Source organism: Cebidichthys violaceus, unplaced genomic scaffold, assembly GCF_023349555.1.
Source record: "Cebidichthys violaceus isolate CVI_PGR_0920_01 unplaced genomic scaffold, fCebVio1.0.p SCAF_19, whole genome shotgun sequence".
Classification (NCBI taxonomy): Eukaryota; Metazoa; Chordata; class Actinopteri; order Perciformes; family Stichaeidae; genus Cebidichthys; species Cebidichthys violaceus.
In genome coordinates this window covers 4415122-4435410 of record NW_027176361.1, presented here as the reverse complement: position 1 = coordinate 4435410, position 20289 = coordinate 4415122, and the positions used below count along the sequence as shown (strand labels likewise).

The window sequence follows — 20289 nt, the reverse complement described above, 5'->3', positions numbered from 1 at the left end:
GTATATACTTCCTGTAGTTGGTGACAGGTTACGTATAAAAAAGCCTTGTGTGTAATCATAGCTCAATTAGCTAACTACTAGTTAGCTAGTCAAAGTTGACAACATCCGGTTGTTATTTCAGCCTGCAAAATTGTTGGCAGCTAGAAATGAGAAGTCTGCTTTTGTGTACATATGTCTGAAATCAAGGAGCCATTGTTTGAAAAATTACTCGTGAGTTTCTGCAGATGTTCTCACTGTAAACTGCTTCCGCTAGCATCAGGTACCGGTTTCCATTTCCAAAAAAAACCACCAAAAACTAATGGTTTGGATCACATTGATCCCAAAAAGAATGTCAACTTGTTTGTTGATTTCACATTTCTGGTGAGTGAATGAAACTTATCTTTCAGCATTTTGGAGAGCAAATGTGTGCAGTTAATTGTTGTTCCTTTTTTATTCTGAGCTAAATGGTGCACCTGTCACTTGAAACAGTTTGGGTTTGAATGTAGCTCATGACCGTTCCCGTCAATCACAGCGGAAGATAGTGAGCAGCCTGCCCTAATTATCTATTAAGCTCTTTGTTTTGGCAGGAAGGGAACGCAGAGAGTTACACACAAGAGGGAATCCCTTTCCTTTCTTCCTCTATTTTGTACTTGTATTTTCTGTCTGACAGATAGCTTGGCTCATGTTCTGTACTTAAATTAGCACTATTTTCTTACGGGGCTTCTTGCTTTGTTGCATGCGCTTGAATATTCCAGTCACAGGGGGGTTATTTATCGTCATCTGGTTTTATTTTCCTTTTAACCCTCTTGTTTTATTGTAAATGCTTTAATATTCAGGGGATTCAAAAATATATATATATATTTTCTACCATAGTTTTTCACCCTTCGGTGCAGGATACATACACTTAATGTGTTGTTCCACTGCATCAGTGGGTCGGCTTAATGTTTTATATAATGTGAATGATGGGTTTGGATACAAAACGCAATACCCAACCTTGAAAATTACACCTCCTCCTCCAAAACAACTGATACTGTACATGGAAACTATCTTCCAGATCCCGAAATAGCTGCAAAAAAAGAACCTTCGGTATCAAATGTGTGCAACAAGGCCACAAAACTGCATGTAAAACGAATCCGCCATGGGCACATTGGTGGGTTTTGAGAGTGTGCTCTCCTACAGACCATGCCACATGCCATCATCTGATTCTGCTTGTTCTCTGCATCTGTTCCCGTTGCGAATGCCAAGGGAGCGAGGAGTCCAACATGGAATGGCTTTGAAGCGTCATTGCCCCGAGCGCACCAACGTAGTTTTCCTGCTCATCGGAGCTCACAGTCATTTGGCTTGTCCCTCACTCGCTCCGCGTCTTCGCCCCGAGACCTCGACTGCATGTGAATTACGACACATGGAGTAAAGATCAGCTGGTCATGGAGCAGAGGATTTCCAGTGATTTTTTATATATTTTTTTTGCCCTCGTTCTCTGCGAATGTGACCGATAGAGCACGTCAGGGATCGAGCCAATAAACGGCCCTGATCATATCCTACGGTATTGAATCGGCTGTCACTCAAAAGCATGAGCGTAGATGCCGAGGGGGAGGAACGGAGACTCATTGGAGCTTACAGTAGATACGCCATGTGGAGTGGGAGATAATAGTGGGATGAAAAGGCCACTATTTAATTTGATGATGTCTAATCATGCAGCTGAGTGTTCTAGTTTTCTGGCTGAGACGATATGGAGAGCGATTGCCGGTATTAGCTTTGGTGAATAAGACTGATGATGATGGTGTCGGCGGCCGTGACGAAAATAACATTAACTTGGAGTACAGAAGCACAATTAAATCAAATTTCACGGTCTTTGACTTTCACAAATCTACATTCCTCACTTTAATTAATGCATTAATTTCCTTTTCATTTAAAACAGACCCATCTGTTCTATATATAAAGCAAATCTGCTCGTTCGCTTAATACTACTGATTACTGAGCATTAGAAGAAATTTGGCCACGGCTGTGTATTTTATGTAACAGCATGTCGTCCAAACATTTGCAGAGAAGCAGCAGAACATTTGTGCCTTTTTCTTAAGAAAAACAAAGAATTATTCAGCAGGGATTGGTGGTTTTCACCTCAGTGTTTAAGAGGTAATTATTAATTGATCATATGTATGTCCTTCTTTATATCATACTTTTGTTTTAAAAGTATCATTTTGAAATCAGCGTCCTTTGAAAATGACTCGCCGCCTGTTTCCTTTTTCACTCGTCGTGTGAGAACGCAATTTTCTGTCTTTTACATGTCGTCATGTTGTGATATTTGTGTGATAGCGTGTGTCGTGTGGCGGGCAGGTGGAATTTTCACTGAACAACCACAGTCTTCTCTCGCTTGAGCGTGATTGTTATTTTTAACACTTGAACGTTAATGTCTCTATGTGGGAAGAAGGGTGCAACACTTTACATATTTAAATTGTACACTTATTGTACATATGAGGCTGTGGTGTAAAGCAATTTCCATCCAAGAGAGAGCCCGTCAGTAGTTGCCGTAGTGCACACAGAGTGGGCAATCGTGGTGGCAGTTGCGACCCTGATGTCACAATTTGGCCGGTGGATGTCCCAACTGCACCACAGTTGCGCCTGTGGCTCCGAAATTGCCTTAAATAAGTCACACTGTGTGCATCATTGACTCGGGTATTCACCCTGCGCCACTGGTCCAAAAAAAAAAAAAAGAGCCCTAAAACAGTGTGAAGGAACATGATTATACACATTTGCTGTCTCCCTCTTTCTCACCTTCCCTACCCTCTATCTTCCTTTCCTTCCTTCCCCCCTTCAGGGTCTGGTGGGAGAAAAGTACGGCAGCATCCGAGTGCCGGGGGAGGTGGAATCAGCGGAGTTCGAGATGATCTTGGATGCAGCGGTGGAGGCGGGGCTGGACACACACATCTTGGAAGAGTGGTACTGCAGGGATGAAAACTCTGTGCCACCCGCATACTACCTCAAACCCAAAGCCCAAATGCTTAAGAACTACCAGAACTCTGTGAGTCCGGCTAACATGATACCACTACAAGGGGCAGAGAAGGGATTTGTCTTCCTGGTTATTATTTTACCCACATGGATGTTACTAAATAGAGGTTTTTACGGTGCCGATAATGGATTCTTGTCCTTGAGATCAGTGCTTCATGAATAAAATTATCCTTGAGGAACGTATTTTATATGCACATACAGAAAAGAAAAGCAACTTTGTGTTCAGCTCGAGAGCAAATAGTGCTATGCTTTACTGTTTGCCAAAAAGTTTCACGTGCAAATTACCACATCAAAGTCGTCCAACAAACTGTGCATTGTTGGCCGGTGTGGCACTTAAACACACTTTAGGATGCTAAAAACATTTTGATATGAAAGTGTATGAAAAATATTTCAAATTCCCTTTTAGATATCAGAATCACTTTAAAAAAAAATCAATCATACCAGTTAAGATTTTCTCAAGCGATCCGGCCCCCATAAAGCGCTCATTTTAAATGAATCACGGAACAATATTCCCTTTGGTGCAATGAATAGCCACATTCCCTCGGTTCCTGTCTACGCTGTGAAGTCACACTGTCCTCTCCCTGCTCTCCGTCCTGCCTAGATGGAGTCAAGCAGCGCAGCCAAGACCAAGAATGACAAAGCCTGGAGGAACGTGTCGGAGGAGATCAAGAGGATCTTCCGAACGGCGGTGCTGCAGCTTCAGGAGAAGGGGACCATGAAGAGCGCTGAGGCCAAGAAGTTCCTTTGCTCTGGTTAGTTTCAGGTCGACTTCTTCTTTCTTCTTTCATCTTCACGTGTCACATCTTTTGATCACGTCTTTTCAAGTCGGAACAAGCCTTACTGTCCGATGGGAAGCTCCCTTCTATCTGGTTTGTGAAATCATTTATGTATTTTTACATGACACAAATAAAACGACAGCTTTTATGTAGCCATCTTTTTTTCATGTTGGGTCACATATACTGCTTTTATCGAAGCAATTAATTCAAAAAAAAAATTGAAAAATGAAATGAATGAAACTCTGAAATGCCAAAAATTCAGTGGTTGTAGCTTCTTAAACGTAATTATTCATTGTATTTTAGTCTTTTATGAAATTACTTAATATGTTACAAGCAATTTAACACATTTTCACCTAGTTTTCGAAATTATTATTATTTTTTTTATATTTCTTTTCATAATTTTCACACTTTTCTGACATTTAATAGACCAAGCACCAAATCAATTAATCTGGTAATTAATAAGTAGATTCCAGATAATGAAGGTGGATCAAGTAAGTGAAGGTGACACACAGTCACCTTATATCTCCGACAAAATCGAACAATTCATACCTTTTAATTAACAGTACGTCTGATAGTAACAGTAACAGTGTATATTTTGGTGAAATTAATATATACATTTCTTTAAATTAAATATAACATTAATCTTCAGAGGGATACAAATCACACAGCAAAGGTCATATATTTAATGAGTGAGGCCGCTGTGTAGATTGTCATCTTGTCACTAAATTGGTAACAAGAGATGAGATGCAATCAGGATCTGTCAGACTCAGCTCAGCAGATGACAGTGATTGATCGATCGACTCAATTTTATGTTCACCTTCTCGGTAATTAATCCTAACAGTGTTTTGCAATGACAGGTGAAAACAGAAAAGACTTTTCCAAGACCACGCACTTTTCCCCTTTTTATTCATGCTTTTATTGTTATTATGCAATGACTTCAGTGATTATCAGGCTGACATACATTGTGGTTCTTGAAAATACAATTAATTTTCTACCCACTCCTATTAAGATCAAACAGAGAATCGAGTAAGAAAACAAAACAGTTTATCCTCAGATTTTCATACCTCTGCTGGTGTAAAAGCTAAAGGTACAAGTTTGACATTTGAACAATTCCTCCCACTGTTTATTTTCACTCTGCTAGAGTTGGATTGCTCCGTATCTGCTCCTGTCTGTAACAGACTCCATATAGGAATCACCCAGTTATTACTTGAATTGTTTGGACAGCATTGAATTAATCTTTCAAGACATCTCTGTTTCTCAGACTGTCACTGTGGTAGATGATCTAAGCAATATGCTATCTGAATCTGATGACAAGGCCTATGTTTTATAGGCCTGGCCCTGTTCTGATAGAGCAGGCACAGCATGTAGGCTTTTTTTAAATGGAAGGAAATAAAGAATAAGCTAATTAGAGAATAGCAAGTTTTATAATTTCACATGAAAAAGGAAGCCCCTCCTTTGTGTCAGGAAACTGCACTTTTTATACACTCTAATTGGGCTTTAAGCAGTGCTTGAGGAAGTTGTGCCGTCTCCTGGAACTTTCCTTTTTGCGCTTTTCTCGCTCCCACCTAATTAGTAAGCTACCATGTGAGCTGAACTACACAGGAGATGCTGGCGGAATTTCAGTCATCCGGCTCTTTGTTGTTGTTGGGGAGCCTGTGATACAGTTCAGTAGTGCTGGCTTATGTGATTTTATCAACTTTGTTTCCTCTAAAATAAGGCTCAAGAGAAAACCATCTAATCGGAGGCTAAAGGCTTCCAAAATCCGTTCGGCTCTGCTTCTGAAAGAAATCTAAATCTTACATCTGTGAGACGTTTATCTTTGTTGTACATAATAAACCAGAGGTGGTCCTTATCGGCCATTAAGTCAAAACACAATGCTGAGTTTTCAAAAGTTATCACACGTAGAGAAGCCGAGGAAGACCTCTAAGTTGTATTGTTCTCTTATTTCAGCCTTGGAGGATGAATTAGACTTCGCCCTTGGGAAACAAACTCCTGCCTTTCTCAGGAAATGTGTCTGCTACATTCGCAAGATCGCCAACTTCGACCGCTTCGCCAAAATCCCCGACATGACCCGCTACATGGACATCGTGGTCAGCGGCGATCGCGTCATGCGCAACCAGGAATCCTACGAACGCCTTCTGAAGATACGGGACGAGTTCATCCCCACAGTCGTCGCTGCCTCCAACCTCCGGGTCTACTCCTCGGTCACCCACTGCGACATGAAGTTGGGCTACTCCCAAGAAGTGGAGAGCCACTATGTGGAGGGTCTGTGTAAACAGTTCTACGAGGACATGGTGGATATCATTCAAGCCACCGTCCAGCAGAACTTGGGCACGGAGACGGACCCGTTGTACGACGAGATCCTGCAGCACCTGTCGCTCTGTAAAAGCTACGCTGAACTCTACCAGTTCAAGACCGAGTCGTTGGATTACGTACAAGAGTACCTTCTGCCCTCCAAGGGGAGCAGAATGAGCCCTCTGGTGGTGTACGGGGGGCCTTGCACTGGGAAGACACTGCTGCTATCCGAGGTGGCCAAACAGGTGAGACATGACGGACAGAATGTTTTTCTAAATGATGGCGTTATCTTTCTCCTTTTCGCGTGATCCCCGCCCCTTCCTCCTCCCTCATTTCAGCCGGCTCTCGCAGTGCGTTCACGCTTCCGCTCGTCTTGTCTGTCTGATCTGAGCATGTGTCCATCTTTGCACCGCGGAGTATGAGGGGGCGTGCAACTGTTCATCTTTTCTCATCAAACGCTCGCTTGACCATCTGCGCGTCTGCCAAAAAGACAGCACATTGCCATGCACACGTCTATGATTTCCTGTCAGGCCATGCGATCGTGTGCACTGTACATCCACATATAACTTCACAGGTTTGCTTTTTGTGTGTGTGTGTGTGTGTGTGTGTGTGTGTGTGTGTGTGTGTGTGTGTGTGTGTGTGTGTGTGTGTGTGTGTGTGTGTGTGTGTGAGCATCTGTAGAGATTTCTACCAAGCATGTGTACTTTTGTTTCTCAAAGCGATTGTGCCGTGCGTGTGTAGCTCTGTGTTTTCTGTTCGGTCTCTGGCTTTTGTGTGTGCCATCTGGCTGCCCGGCTCCATTAGGATCACACCATAGCCAAGATCACACGGCACAAACCCGCAGATCTACCGCTCCTGTCCAACCCTTTGTGATAAACGTCACACTGATACACACATTCATTGTGAGCTCCGTTCGTGTCATCCGGGTTCATTAAATGTTACAATAACAGCAATGCAACAACGATCAAAGCCTCCAGTGTTGAAGATTACCACGGGCCCTAAGGATGAAAGTAGAAACAACACAGAATGTAAAGGCGCACTCTCATAAAGCCGAGCTTAGTGATCGGGGAGGAGGAGGTGTGCTGGAGAACATGGACAAGGATTAAGTAACAGGACCATGTGTCTAGTTTCTAGTCATCAGGGGAGTTTAACCTGCTTTTTTAGAGCCTGTCCTGATTTCCGTGCCTTAAACTTCTTTGTTCTTTCTAGTTTTCAATACCAGGTGGATCTTTCTAAAGCATCATTTTAACATTTTGGCTGTCAAACTATTTCCTCAAGTATAAACAAGTTTTTGTAAACAAGAAAGGGAAAACTGGTTCCTCAAATCATCAGAAACGCTTTTAGGAATGCACAAAAAGCTAGATATCAGTTGTGTCCGTTATTTGTTGAATTGACTGGTAATTCTCACAGTAAAAAATACATTTTCTGTTTTGGCTCTAATAAATAAAACGATTTTCATTGAAATGATTCAAACGATTGTATCACATTTTGTACTAATACTCATATTACTGCCCACACAGATTCGCCTCCTGATTTATCATACAACCCTATTACACTAATACAGTCTGTGACTGGTCTGTCCAATTTTACATGTGAAACTGCACTGACTACTTTGGTCCCCAAAAAAAGAGAAAAAGGACCTAAATCATAAAATACTTGCTTCCAGAACCAGATGATGTAGTTTAACCCAGATGTTGGATGTTGATCACACATTAATTGTAGTTTTCTGCAGTTGGCTGAAGTTTCTCGCAAGCATATCATCCTGTGTATTAATCCCCAGCCAGTTAGTACTCGCAGCAAGTTCAGACAGAAATAATGATAGTTTGAAATCCTATGTGGCCTTGGTGTTTGAAGGAGAAAGGGATGTTATTAGATTTGGGCGAGACTAAAAGAGGCGATGCGCTGTCCAAACAATTCAAAGGGTGAAGTGGTCTGGGGCCACTGTGCCACAGCTCTGCGCTGGAGTCCACAGAGTGTAATTCACACCAACCTGTTTGTTTTATTTTCTTACTTTTGAGCTCAATCCACACCAGATCTTCTTCACGTAAAGCAATAAATACCAACCACAGCTTATGTGAAGCAGATATGTGTAAACTCAGAAGCACAGACACAGATTCCTCCTTATTAATCTTATCTTCTGTTATGTAACAGTACAGGTAATATTATGTCCTGTTTTTGTTTTTAGTATTTAAGAATTGCCTGTTGTAATATGTACATATAGTGATATAGGGCAGAAAAAAATGTGCAAATATTGATAACTTTAATTTGTGCACATAACCATCAAACATTTGTGGGACTGAGGGCAGAGCTTTGTGTGATCTGTCTGTCAGTCGCATTGAGCTCTAAAACTTGGGTTCTGTACATGTGCAGAGAAAAGTATGAATCCACAACTTACAAAATTAGATCGCTAAAAAGACACACACTAATGAATTAGCTGATAATAATAATAATAATAATATCTTATTAGATATTTTATTCAGAGCTTTAATCTTCTCAGTTCACCACAGCAACTCGTAGTCTTATCAGCCAAATCATACTCCGTAGCAAAATTAGAATAATACATATCAGATGATGAATTAAACTAGATGTTAGCATAATTAACAGCGGTACTGTAATATGTTCCTAACAATGCAACGGCTGCTTTGGTACACTTAAAGAATATTGCCAAAGCAGGAATGAGTCTTCAGAGACTCTGCTGAATTTTGGACCAATGATAATGAGTTTTGTAGACTTTCATTTTTGTCTGGTTGTAATAGTGTGTTAAGTTAGCTATGTTGAGAGGATAAGCAACGTTTGCCATTTTATATCTCTATGATCTTGCCTTCCTGTTCTACAGGTACATTTGAGCTGTATTCAATGTAACACAATAGAGCATGTGACAGATTCTAGTTAGTTTAGTACAATTTAGTTGACAATAACTTTCTATAAAAAAGTTTATATTTATAAAAATGTACCAATTTATGAAAGTCAAGCAGGCTGACTAATTGTATTTTAGTTTTATAAATTCAGTCATACACACAGACATCTGTAAAACATTTATAATTGTAAATGATCTACTTTCAGATTCTGTGTCTCTCTCTCTCTCTTTCTCTCTTTTTCCCCCGTCTCTCACACATACAAACAGCTGAATGTGGAGCAAGCATCATCACTATTGCCCTAAATGTGTCAAAAAACATCTTAATGTCTCCCCAAATCTCTGCTGGGCCATTTAATGAATACATGAATGGAATTATAATACCAATGAAGCCTCAAAAAATTTGGAGTAGTGCTCATTCATAGAATGTTTCTCACGATTGAAGAAATTATTAATTTATGAATTAAATCTATGTAATAATTATTTTGAGAACATCTGAGGCCATTCAACATGAACATTACTGAGATTTGCAAATTTTTAAATGTCTAATAACAGTTAGAAATGTTGTTCAGCACACACACTGTCATAAGGTAAAATGTAAAAGCCCTGCCTCGTACTGTTAGAACAACTACTTAGGTCCCTCTAGCTTCACTGTAGAGATTTGATCATTCTAGTTGTTTACCAAACCGAGAAAAATACAGAAAAGTACAGTTTACTCGCAATAAATTTTAACAAATGTCTGAAAATGTTCTCCATTTTTTACAATTTCTATTTTTCAGATTTATTGGGATTTTTTCATTTGATTCCCAGTTTATAGCCTTATGTAACTACCATATGTGCTATTCTAATGTGGACTATTTAAAGAACTCTTAATTAAAAATTGTACTCTACATATTCTAAAAATCATCTCTGAATGCTTTTTTTTTCAGGCCTACACTTGGCTGCAGCAAGAGATGGGCCCTGAAACCGACCCAGTTGTTATTGTCCGTTTTATTGGCTCCAGCCTGCTCTCCACAGACCTACGCACTCTCCTCCAGAGCATTTGTGAACAGATTGCAATAAACTACCGCTGCCTGATTCACTTTTTGCCTAACAAGATCCAGGAGATGAAGGAGCTCCTGATCAACCTTCTAGGGGAATCTTCATTCCACCGGCCTTTGGTCATTGTCCTGGATGCCCTGGAGCAGCTCTCCGATGCGGACGAAGTTCGCAAGCTGTGGTGGCTCCCCATACATCTGCCTCGGACAGTCCGCATTGTAGTCTCAACGTTGCCCAATAAACACGGCATCCTGCAGAAACTTCGACAGCTCATCCATGATGAGGGGTATTACGTGGAATTAATCCAGAGGGACCGCAAGGTCTGCAGCCAAACATTAAAACAGCAGTTGCTTGGGGTGAAGAGAAAGGTCACCTCAGGCCAACAGATCTATGTCAATGAGGCACTTGCCAAGTGTACATTGCCAATGTTTGTCAACCTCATCTACAGAGAAGTAGTTCATTGGAGGTCTCACAAAGATGTGGACGACAGGTCCCTGTGCTCCACAGTGCACGAAAGCATAGAACAGCTCTTCTACTCGGTGGAGAACAAGTTGGGACAACGATTTGTCTTCCGAGCATTAGGGTACATCACCATGGCCAAGGCTGGGCTAACTGAGGTCGAACTGGAAGACATTCTGTCTCTTGATAATATAGTTCTTGGTGATGTAATTGTGGCAACTTATCTCAAAAACCCCTTGAGGATCTCTTATGATTTGGTTGCAAGGCTTAAAGAGGAGCTGGATGGTTATCTGGTGGAACGTCAGGTACGTAACGTCACCTTGATGGTTTGGGCCAACAGACACCTGCATCTCATCGCCCAGAAGTTGTATCTCAGCAACGAGGAGGACGTCCATCAAATGCACAGCCTCCTAGCCGAGTACTTCCTGGGGGCATGGTCAGGAGGCAGGAAGAAGATCTTCACTTACGATAACAACCATTTCACTTCCCTGAATATATCTCATCACAAAAACCCCCACCAGTCCCATGAAAAAACGTCCTCTGACAAGTACTCCTATGACAGACAGACTCCAGAGCAGCCTTGGGTGTTCCAGTGCAATCTTTTGGAGCCGGACATTTTCTTTGTCAACCATAGGAAGATGACAGAGCTGGTGTACCACCTTACCAGGAGTGGGCGCACTGATGACCTCATGTTTGGTGTTATCATGAACTTCAGCTGGCTGTACACAATGATCAAGATTGGCCAGTTTGAAAAGGCTGTAACAGACATTGACCTAGCTTACAGCTACACCCAAGAGAAAGAACTGAAGTTCCTGGCCACCACTCTCCGTAGCATCAAGGTAAAAGTGCTGAAGAACCCAGCATCACTGTCTGCAGAACTGCAGCAAAGGCTTCTGCCGGTTGTCACCTCCCTCCCCAAGCTCAGACACCTCCTCCTGGAGTGTGACAAAGATGGCCCGAAGTACTGCTCCATTGTGCCTCTCCACTCCTCTATGGATGTCACCTACAGTCCAGAGAGGCTTCCTCTGTGCTCAAGCTACATGCAGATTGTGGAGATCTTGCCCACTCTAGCCCCAAACATAGTCCTTGTAGCCCTCGAAGATGGGTCTGTCAGCACCTGGGATGTAGAGAGTAGACAACTTCAAAGACAGATCGACACAGCCAAATCCGTTGTGCTTGGAATCAGGCTAACCACTGATGAAAAGTATCTGGTCGTGGCCACAACCAAAAACACGTTGCTCATCTATGATAATCACAAGTCCTGCCTTTTATCTGAGGTTGAAATCAAGGGGTCCAAGCAAGGTGGTGTCACTGGTGGGGTGGCCTTTATCAATGGTTTTACTTTGTCCACCCACCATGCTTTGGCTTGGCTTGAGGCTAGTAAAGAAGTCAACGTTATTGACCTACTCTACGGTTGGCCTCTCTACCAATTTCATTGCTGGTATGAGGTGACTTGTGTCCAGTGCTCTCCAGATGGAATGTACGCCTTCTGTGGCCAGTACCTCAACACTGCATCCGTCTTTCATCTGGGAAATGGGGACAAGTTGGCCACTGTGACTTCTGAGTTTTCTGGGGGATTCGTAAAGTCCATTCTAATTCTGGACACCCTTAGCCAAATGGTGATGGTTGACAATGAAGGCAGTTTGTCAGTATGGAACACCAAAGAGATCACCAACCCACGTCTGATGGAGGATTATGATTGTAGAGGGGATGACAGTGAAGTGGTGGGCATTGAGTTATCTGAAGACCAGCGCTCCATTCTCATTTGCAAGGCCAGAAGTATAGAGGTTCTGGACACAAAAGTGTGGAAAATGGTGGAGAAATTCAAAGCCAAACGCACTGAACGCTTTGTGGCTGCTGTTCTCTCCAAGAATGGACAAAGCATTGTGGCCTCCATGGAGAACACCTCCTCCATCTTTGTCTGGAGGAGGGACAGCGGACAGTGCATGGCTAGCCTGATTGAGATCTCAGGGGCTATTGTCAAACTAATTAAATCAACCCATCACAACCTGCTCCTTTCTGTTGCCAGCAGCGGCGTGCTGTCTGTTTGGGACATTGATATCATCACCGCCATGTCTAATATTGACAAAACAGGCAAGAAGATCCAGACCTTGCAGCTGTCCGGCAGAGAGGATTATGTGTTTACCATGGATGGTTCAGAAGCTGTCCACAAGTGGAACTTCGGCACTGGCTTTATTGAAACAGTCTTTAAGCACGAGGGCATAGTGGAGAACTGTGTTCTAACCTCCTCAGGGGATCTCATGGTGACATCAGATGACAAGTCCAGTCAGTACATCTGGCAAACCACCACTGGAGAAAACATCTTTCGCATCAATGGACAGAAAATATCACAGCTGCTAATCACCCACAATGACCAATTTGTGGTGTCTCTCTGCGAGCAGAACGCCTCCAGAGTCTGGAGGCTCGGGACTGGGCACAAAGTGTGCAACATTTTGGTCACCCTCCAGAATGCACTGATCACCACAGCAAACACTTTCCTTGTGGGAAGCTCCAAAAACAAGCTCCTCGCTGTCAGCCTGTGGTCAGGCAGCGTATCCAAGAAGTTTGTCTGTGATGATGGCATTACTATTGTCAACTTCAAGCTCATTCCTGACTGCCCTGACTGTGTGGTGTTCATCACATCCACAGAGACCGTCTTCATCTGGAATGTGGCAGATGAGTCAGTTTGCAGGCGAGTCCAGCTGCCAACCAATTTCCTCAAAAATCTAGAGGACTTCCAGATCTCGCCCAATGGGAAAGTAGGAATTGTGTCCAAAGGCGATGAGAATATTAATGTCCTGGATCTTCACAGCGGGAAGCTGAGGCTTGTCCATGCTGCTGGTATAATTTGGCGTCAGAAATTATCAAGAGATGGACGTTATCTAGTGTACGTCTGTTTCCGGAGCTGTGATGAAGACGATGAGGCCGGTGTTGTGTCCAATCTGATCGTGATGCGCCTTGCTGATGGCAAGAGCATCGGCACATGCTCCCTATACAAGACGCCCACTTTCCTGTCTCTCTCTCAGCGAGCACTAAACATCATCATTGGCTTCGAGGACGGCAGCATCGGCACATACACAGTAGTGGATCGTGTGGATGCTGCCCTCAAGATAAAGATAGCCACCTCCAACAGCCGACAGATTGTCAACAATGCCTCGCAAAAGGTGCGGCCCAAATGTGGCAACCATTCCTTTAAGACCGTTGCCGACTGCACTTGGAGGGAGTCAACCGAGGTCTTCTCCAGGGACAGCCCTATCAACGTGTCTGACTCTGGTGAGGGTGAGTCGACCACGCCTACAAAAAAGACTGAATTGCTGCAGTGATAGGTGGAGATCAGAGTAGCAGGTGGAGTTAGGACAGGCGGGTGGAGAGAGGTGACAAAGTTTTGAATCTCTGGGGTTGCAGTTGATTCTTGTTTACAGCCACGTGATTCAGCTGCAGATGTCAGCCCTCTGGGTAGTTAATGGGCCGACCGTTTAAACGCTGCACTCAAATTATGTATTACTTACTTCCAACTTATGATACAGTTTCTCTTTGTTTTACACATGAAGACTGTTAGAAAAATACTGTTTTTGAAAAGAAGAGAAATGTAAATTCTGTGAGTATTAGTTTGCCATTATGTGTCCTTTTGCATTTGAAGAACAAAGTTATTATTCAAATGTCTTGGTCAAACATTTTCAATGCCATTCCAGTGATCTTAGCCACTTTCATTGTACACTATCTTTATTTACATTGTGCACATTAAGCCATAATGTCTAAGAGTAGATTTATGTTTGTATCAACATCAGTCGGTACTGTAGAAAAAAGGAAGAACTATGAACATATGTACATATCCCTTTATGGCTGCTGCAATTTGTGCAACTCCTTAAAAATGTTATGTTGTGCTTAATGCAATCAAAGTGAGTGCCTGGAATTTAAATGTTCTTTATGTGCAGATTACAAGATTTATGAAAATGCAGGGAATTTGTAAACACAGTACACACACAGTTACACAATACTTGCATTGATGTTAAATCTAAATGATCAGTGTACCGAAATCCAGTCAACAACATGAGAGATCGATGGCATTGCTCTTCGTAATGATAGTTGTAGAAATTTCTTGGAACAGTTTACGGAAATTTGGTGTGAATTTACCTGCAGTTCCATCCGTCTGTGTGCTGTTTGTTTTAAGGGAAACACCACTATTGAGCATACAGTGTAGCATAGCACCATACACATTCACGCCTTAACCAGTGTAATTGCTTTAGGTTTCGTGGAGTTTGTTCAAATGTGTCAGTAGAAAAGGACAGAGTGATTAGCCCAATGTTTCACTGAAACATCTTGGTCATGTGAATATATTTAGAGGTTTAGAGAGTAGATGGAAGCACTTTATCAGTGGTTTGTGAGAAATTATTAGATTTATTTATATGAAACATTGTGTAAATTGTTTAACGTGATCTAGAGTTGTCTTAAAATAGGTACTGGATATGCCTTCAAAAATACACAAGGCCATCCTGGTTCTTGCAGTCTACAGTTAACTCACTTGAAATGCTACAGTCTCTTTCTATATATATATATTTGCCTGGTATCAATACAAAATTAAGATGCTGTCATCTTAACACCTGACAGCAAAGACAGGACCTTTGGAAATATATGGGATCAAATAAAGGCCAATAAGATTTTGTGCTTGTGAAATGTTCAGAAATAATTTCAAAACCTTTGGTTGTGTATCAGCTTTTGTAAACCTGTGAGAAAAAAAAAAACTTTGCATGGAAAATTCAATATTGTGAATGTGTAGGGAAAAAAAGTAGTTCGAGAAATAATTTGAGACTGTCAAAGTAAAATAAATAGATGTATAGAATTAATACAATTAATAGAAGCAAAATAATATTGCGTCAATTGCGAGGTTACCCAGAAAAAAGGGTTCAAAGTGTTCAAAGCAGAAAACTGTTTGATGAATCCACAAGTATAAAACCTTTACAGCCAAAATCATGACCAAAACACTTTTTTCTTTTTTTACATTTACTTTTACTTTCTGCTACAAATTCTATTGAGACATTATTATTATTTCTACAAAAAAAAAATGCTTTCCTTACATATTCACAGTGGTTACAAGAATGATATATCTCTTAATCTTTTTGACCCTTATGTGAGCCCATAGAAATGTGACTGTGGTGACATCATGACGGGCTGAAATAGAAGCTGTTTTGATCTGGTGTGCTGACAATCTGCTGACAAAGAGTTCATCTATGAAGTTGTACCTTGCAGGTGCCGTGATTGCTTTTTAAGCATGTCTGTAATAACCCAAAACGCAATTTTGAGCTCTGATGAGACCAATCATCGGCCAGGCATGATTGAAAACCACACACTTACACTTTGACATATACTTTTCAAGGGCTATTCCATCTTATTATATGTTTACTAGTTTTGAACTGTTGAGATAATGGCCCTTGGATAATTTCAAACCGGGTAGCAGCATCAAGCTTTAAAAATTGTATTTCCCTACAACTTAAAGAGTTTTTAAATTGAAAAAAGTAAGATATTAGTAATTGCCAAAGTCCCGATTATAGTTTGTGTTTCTTTTGACTGTCTCATTTGTTTTTTGAGGCTTGTACTGTACTGATATTGTTAACAAATTGTTTCAGTGTTCTACTGTGATTATGTTTATGATAGAGACGATGTGCTATCTTTGCTAAAAAAAGTTTAAAAATATATTGGAATGCCAGTTTCAGAGTATATTTGAATGTGTCCATATGGAAGCCAGTTAACGGTATTATTGTATGTTAAGTAACTTGAATGACTTTTAATAACTTACATGTTTGCAACTCATAGTTGACATACTGGTATAATGAATGTTTCTATTGTATTCTTTGTATTGTCAGGACTGACTTACCTGTTTAGAGATTTATATTTTCATAAATGTTGTACTTACATTTTGTTACAGAGTTGTTTAACTGGAATTCAAACAGAAAAGAAACTTATGTCTGAAGCAATATGAAACTAGTGTGTATGCATCGTTTGTATGAAACATTTTAACGTAATAAAATGGTTCACTTTTTGCCTCCACTCCACCGTTTACGGCTTTTCACTGTAATAAGGGACTGCGACAAGATCGTGTGTCTGCTTTTAGACACAAAAGCATTTAATTCACCGCCTTTGATTTCAAAGAAGACAATGACTGATGAGAACAAACTCTCCTCTAATTGGCTACACTTAGCCCAGTCCTGAAGTACAGGTAGTTGTAAGTTAAGCTGCAGTGACAGTGCTGACAGCCTTCCACACACACACACACACACACACACACACACACACACACACACACACACACACACAACAGAGCTGTGAAATGATTTGATAGGCCTGTAATTGCTCTTCTGCGCTTGATGCCGCATGCCAGACAAGCGTGGTGAATATTTCCCCAACACTGGCTGACATTGTCATTATAATTAGGCGATGCATGTGCAGTGCACCTGTACTGTGCCCTGCGCCAATCACACACACACACACACACACACACACAAACTTGCAAGGCAAACACATCCAGGATCAAGCTGTGACTGGCCAATAAAACCCTGTTGCTTTGGGCTACCATTTTAATTTCCCAGTTGTGTCACTCGAAGCCAATCTGTGTGCGCGCGAGTGTGTCCGTGTGTGTCCTGTCTCCACGGCAACATCAGGTCCGTAGCGGTGACGGGGCTTGGTCACGCCTCTCATTGTAATGATGGTGAGCTCATGTCTGTTGGCTATTGGGGCTGCTTCCAGTCCTTATGACAACAAGGGCTTGACTATCGCTAGCACATTCCACCTGCAGCGCCACACAGGCATATAATTACACCACTTGTTTGTTGAACAGGAGGCCTCCACAGGTTTATAGTGTGTGTGTGCGTGTGTGTGTGTGTGTGTGTGTGTTTTGGTCGTACAGTTGGTACAGTTTGACACTGCCTCTTATTTACTCAGCCCTAAAATAGCTTCTTCATTGTCAGCTGCATTTACTCTATAAGCCAGGGCCCTCCTTTTGTCATCCTTGCATTATTTCTACTGTAAGGTGTATTTTCAGCAATGGGGAAGCCTATGAGTCACCCATATTTCTCCCCCTCCCCCTCCCACTCTCTGGCAGGCCAGATAAACCAGCCACGACGTCACACTTTTACCTTACGGGCAAGCTGGAATTTAAGTAGAAGCAAAAAAAGCTCCAAACATTACCCCAAATCCTCTGGTTGTTGGAGTACTAACGCAAACTGGAAGCCTTTCCCTAAATATGGGATGTTTGCACAGGGGGAAATCACATAAATTCTAGGCTGCTCAAAGACAAAGCTTACATTTTACAAAGTACCATTCCTTGTGTGTGAGGTGAGTTACAACAAAGCCAATCCCTGAGAAGCAACGTGGCTCATTTCATCCCTTTTATCTTGTATTCTTTCCCCACATTTCCCCCCATTGCCTCAACACTAGACCCCAGTTTGGAGAGATAACTACCAACAAGCCCTGACCTAATTCTTCTGAATCACGCTGGGAGGAGAGACGCCGATACGTGAAGGCTTCTTTGCTCTATTTGGATTTCAGGTGAACAGCGAGAGCTGTTTGTCGGCGATAGAAGGGATCATAGAGTCCACTCTGCGCTGCTGAATTTGGGATTTTTTTTTTCATGTGAACGCATGAGGACAGAGGAGGAAATTAAACATGGTGAGGGCAACAGACAATGGAAGTTAAAAGCTGTTGCGCAAATGTTTAATCCTATGTGATGTTCTTTACTGATCAGTAAATCTATAAAATGAAGCGCTTTTCTTTCTCTTTTCATTTTAGACAATGAGACTATTTAAACGCAGTGGAGGAATGACTCAGTGCGTACCAAAGTCCATTTATGTTTCTGCCGACTGACACGTCGCCGCTGAAGCTCAACAATAAGGATATTCAACTAATGTTTGACAACGAATCGACGTTATCGCCTTCTGGTATGAAGGATCATTAAAATGACAAAGATGGCGAGCATTAAGATTTAGTCTGAGGTCATGTATGCCCAAGATAAAGATTCAAATTACGTCTTGTTATTTGAGTTGGAGAAAAGGTCAAAACGACAAAGTTAACCTTTCTCTGAATCCCTGAATAATCTTGTTTTGTTGTTATTGTAAAGATTTTTTTTTTTTTTAGCAAGCTCAAACTATATTCTCGAAAACTCTCTAACCGCACAGTCTATTTAGGAGCTGTTTAGTTGCGATCATCAGAGGCAAACTTTTAAGCCGACATAGACGAGAACCTCCTTAGAGTTCCCAAAAAAAAAAGAAATTTCACAATCTAGAACTCCACGACCATGTCAATGTGCTTCTTCGCTTACTTGCCAAGAGTTAGACTGATACCACTCTCATGTACGGCAAATTTGATGCTGCAGGCAGGAGACGATTAGCATAGCTTAGCATAAAAGCTGGAAGCAGGGGGAAACAACCAGCCTGGCTCATTCCAAAGTAGAGCTGTCACAACATCAGATTTCCCCTGCAAGATTATTACTATCGCGATATCTTCATGAATGATATATATGCTATAAGTTAAATCTCTTACTTTGTTTATTGTGTGTTTTCTCTTTTATGGGGGGAAATGAATTACACTCAAAATACCTATCGTGACACCGCAAGCCCAAATGGGTTTTAAAATCTGCCCACCATTACTTTTTAAGTTCCCTTATTAACATGTAATATCTCTGTTTGATCTGTAAAAAAAAACTGAAGTGTAAAAGCAGCAAGATGTGGTTTTACGGGAGGTTGTGTGTTTCCTCCAACCGTCTTCATGCTAAGCTAACAGTCTCCTGGCTGTTAATTCTACAGACGGATAAGAGAGTGGTATCCTCTTATCTCCCTCTGCAACAAAGCGAGTATGTTTCCTAAAATGTTAAACTATTCAATTAGTCTGTATGATATTTTGGCAACTCTCTTCCCTTTGTGTTTCAGTCTTTCACAAGAGCGTTGATGCAAAAAGATAAATGTGAAAGCAGTATTTATGCGGCACCACCGGCCGTATCTTTGAAGATGTCTAGAAGAGCTCTATTTTGCCTCTGACGTGTCACACTGTTGTCATGTTTTGTGTCTCCGCCAGAATGTTAGCCGCCATCCTGTCAACCGAGCAGGAAAACATCTCCTGAGTTTTTCAATGATATTCAGAGTATTTTTTCTTTTTCCAAAAGCCCGTCTCTGAAAAATGTTTCATACTCTCATATACAGAAAAACAAGGTGACACACACACACACACACACACACTTGTATATACACCTATTACAATAAGAGAAGGTATTGAGATTAGTTTGCAGCTAAAAGGAGAATTCCACTCGTTTTTTTTAACAATTAATTTATGTAATTTCCAATATAAAGCACAACCCAAAGCAAGATGGCGCCAAAAGCTATAATCCTCTTCCACCCATATACTGCATCTATGTTATCATTAGTAACATCTTCATGAGGCAGCGCAAAACACAAATTTTATGTCTGTGCATCTGTAAACACTCAAACCGGTTTTTCAGTTTTGTGTCACCCTCAGTGAAGTAATTGTCTCTATGAAGTCATAAAAAACAGTAAAACTGCCAAAGAATATAGTGATGCAACACGTTTAATGGATAATTCAGCTTCAAAGTTTAGTTTCATTACATTATAATAAATAATAATTCATACAGTGGAGTTAGTGTCAGTCTCAGGGACTTTTCTTTTCTGGGTTGAAGCCAACTTGTGTTAAGAGGTAGCAAGTGTTCAGGGGTGATTCCACTCTAATCGCATCCAAGTCATATGATCAACTGTGAAGAGGTTGGTCGGGTTAAGCTGAGTCAAGCTGGTTTCAATTTGACACGTCGTGACAGGAAGTCAAGTTTATTAAAGTCTCACGCAGTATCTTGCTGGTGTACAGTAAATATCCATGTGGGTAAAT

The 20289-nt window shown here is 41.4% G+C and overlaps 1 protein-coding gene across 1 annotated transcript in view; it reads left to right on the top strand.

Moving 5' to 3' along the window:
- Window positions 1–16442, top strand: part of LOC137874582 (NACHT and WD repeat domain-containing protein 2) — a 43830-nt gene extending 27388 nt beyond the window's left edge. The window contains exons 5-8 of the mRNA XM_068713343.1: window positions 2795–2998; window positions 3587–3737; window positions 5712–6301; window positions 9840–16442. Coding sequence (XP_068569444.1) covers window positions 2795–2998; window positions 3587–3737; window positions 5712–6301; window positions 9840–13730 — 4836 coding nt within the window. The 3' untranslated portion in view covers window positions 13731–16442. The remainder of the gene's footprint in view (window positions 1–2794; window positions 2999–3586; window positions 3738–5711; window positions 6302–9839) is intronic.
- The last annotated feature ends 3847 nt before the right edge of the window (window positions 16443–20289 follow it).